General features: G+C 63.3%; 1 protein-coding gene across 1 annotated transcript; it reads right to left on the reverse strand.

Moving 5' to 3' along the window:
• Positions 1 to 1,112: 1,112 nt before the first annotated feature.
• On the reverse strand, positions 1,113 to 2,273 carry SOX1 (SRY-box transcription factor 1). The gene has a single exon (XM_026488714.1). It carries the CDS (start codon positions 2,271 to 2,273, stop codon positions 1,113 to 1,115), a length of 1,161 nt encoding a protein of 386 aa, XP_026344499.1.
• Between the last annotated feature and the right edge of the window lie 639 nt (positions 2,274 to 2,912).

Below are 2,912 nucleotides of genomic sequence, written 5' to 3' on the forward strand. Positions count from 1 at the left end.
AGCCCGCCAGTGTCCCGCAGTTAGAAACAACACACCACAGGGCCAGACTATAAAATGAGGGGTTTTTTTTTTTATCCTGGTAGTTTTTCTTGATCCGTATTAACACCGTAAATGCTACAAAATAATCTATCGATTTAAACTTTCTTCCCTTCCACTGAATGAAGTTCTGTCAAGACCATACCCTCCCCGCTGAGGATCCCTCACTTTTAGTTTATGCTGATAATTTCTTTCTCCTTCGTCAGATTTACCAATTGTATTTTGTGCTCACAAAACATGCATATAAAATTAGCACGTTCCAAATTATGGGGGAAAACTGGGCTTTTTTTTCTCTCTTAAATTTATTGACTCAAAACTCGATGCATTTTTTTTTAAGGAGAGGTCTTTTTTCGTTTTTAGAAGAAAGGCTTTTTAGGAAATTATGTACATAGTCTGAATCCCCCTCCCCACACCGCAACGCCTAAAATAAAAATTTCACAATAGCATTTACAAGAAATAATACAAAACAAAACCAAAAAATGGAAATGCTCGGATACAGAAAGTTTTACAAAACCCAGAATATGACGCTGCCATCCGAAAGGAGTGGGGAGATCTCTTCGTATAAATTAACAAACCAACCCAAAAAAGCTGCAACAACTACAAAAAACTCGTAAGTGTTTGGATCTGCCTTACTACATCGATAACAAATGAGAACAGCTTCCCGGCACCGGGTCTCGGCAACCAAACGCCGTCAGGAAGCGATGCAGGATGAGAGCAGGCGTGCTGGCCGGGCTGGGAAAGTTGGAGTCGCCTCTCACTTGGTTTGGTCTTTGTCCCCTCGAGCAAAGAAAACGCTTTCTGCCTCCTCCACGAATGATAAATACTGTACAAAAAGTCTCAAGAAAACACCGAAGTCAGTCTAAACCGCAGGCTGTGTTTGCGCCCGGCGGTCCCCAGGAGCTCCCGGAAAGGTGAGGTGGGGGCGTGTGTCACCCGCATTCGTCGCCAGTGTTTTCCTCTTTACAAGAACGTGGAAACGTCTGTACAAAAGCAAGGCCGCTCGGCGCCGGGCGCCCGGGCGGGCCACGCGCTCCTCTTCGTGCGTCCTGGGCGCGGGCCGCAGTGTCCCCGCGTCCCTAAATGTGCGTCAGGGGCACCGTGCCGTTGACGCCCGCGCCCGCGCCCTGGTAGTGCTGCGGCAGCGAGTGCAGCCGGCTCTGAGCCGCGGCGGCTGCAGCTGCCGCCGGGTCGCCGCTCTCGCCGGCGGGCAAGTACATGCTGATCATTTCGCGCAGGTCCCCGGGGCACGGCGCCCGCGAGTGCGCAGGGGCGGGCGGGCTGCCGCTCGGCTCAGACTTGACGAGCGAACCCAGCGCGCCCAGGGCGCCCGACGACGCGGCCGCCGCCGCCGCCGCCGCCGCCACGGCCGAGTTCTGGTGCGCGCCGCCCGCGGCGGCGGCGGCGGCGGCGGCGGCGCCGTAGGGGAGGCCGCCGTAGCCCGAGGGCGAGGCGCTCATGTAGCCCTGCGAGTTGGAGATGGGGCTGTACTGCAGCGCGCCCATGTCGTAGCGGTGCATGGGCTGCGGGTTGTGCGGGTGCGCGTGCGGGTGGTGCGGGTGCGGGTGCGCCGGGTGCGCGTGCGGGTGCGCGCCGCCCGCGCCCGGGTGCTGCCCGTAGGCCAGCTGCGCCTCCTGCATCATGGCCGCGGCGGCCGCCGCCGCCGCCACCGAGCCGGGGTAGGCGCCGTTGGCCCAGCCATTGACGTGCGCGTAGCCGCCTCCCGCCGCGCCGCCCGGGCTCTCGAGGCGCTGGCCCACGGCCGCCGCGCCCACACCCACGCCCACGCCCATGGCCACGGCCGCGCCGCCGCCGCCCGCGCCGGCCGCCAGCAGCCCACCGGCCAGCGAGTACTTGTCCTTCTTGAGCAGCGTCTTGGTCTTGCGGCGCGGCCGGTACTTGTAATCCGGGTGCTCCTTCATGTGCAGCGCGCGCAGCCGCTTGGCCTCGTCGATGAACGGTCGCTTCTCGGCCTCGGACATGACCTTCCACTCGGCGCCCAGGCGCTTGCTGATCTCCGAGTTGTGCATCTTGGGGTTCTCCTGGGCCATCTTGCGCCGCTGCCCGCGGGACCACACCATGAAGGCGTTCATGGGCCGCTTGACCCGGTCCTGGTTGGCCTTGGCGACCCCGCCGCCGCCGCCGCCACCGCCGCCCGCCCCGGCCGGGCCCGACAGGTTCGTGGGGGCCTGGGCGCCGCCAGGCGAGTGCAGGTCGGTCTCCATCATCATGCTGTACATCGGGGCGGCCCGCGGGTTCAACGGCACCGCGCGGGGAGGGCCAGGAGCATAGATGGCCGGGGGGTGGAGGATGGAGAGGGGCTCAATGGAACGGACCGAGATGTGGGGAGGGGGAGAAGTCCTACCAGAGAGAAGAATGGGGGGAGGTGGAAGCAACGACAACAAAACAAGAGGCAAAAACACACGCACTCAGGGCAGGTCGGGCTCACAGGTGCAAAGTTTCTCCTGGTGCTCAAACCACTTGCCGAAGAGGGCGATGGCCGGGGTCGACGCCGCCGCCGCCGCAGCCCCGTCGCCTCGGCGGAGCGGTGCAAACAGGTGCAGTCGTGGCCAAGTTGCAGCTCCACTTTTCGGGACACGAGCGGCGCGCGGGGCCTGGCCCGGGGCTCTCTGCCTGCTCCTCGCCGGCCGCTGCCGCGGGCTGCCTCCTTCCTCCTGCACTGGGTCCTCAGCGGCCTCCAACTCCGGGGCTGCAACTTCTAGCAGCGCGGCGCGCCGCGTGCGCTGGGCATGTGCCGGTCCCAGGTGCCCGGGGGGAGCGAGGCGCCGAGGGGGGCGCGGAGGGGGGCCGTTGGGGAGGGGGGCAGGGGGCAGCGCTGGGAGCGCAGGCGCGCGGAGAGGGCCTGAGAGCGGGGCCGC

This window comes from Ursus arctos, unplaced genomic scaffold (assembly GCF_023065955.2).
Source record: "Ursus arctos isolate Adak ecotype North America unplaced genomic scaffold, UrsArc2.0 scaffold_10, whole genome shotgun sequence".
Lineage (NCBI taxonomy): Eukaryota > Metazoa > Chordata > Mammalia > Carnivora > Ursidae > Ursus > Ursus arctos.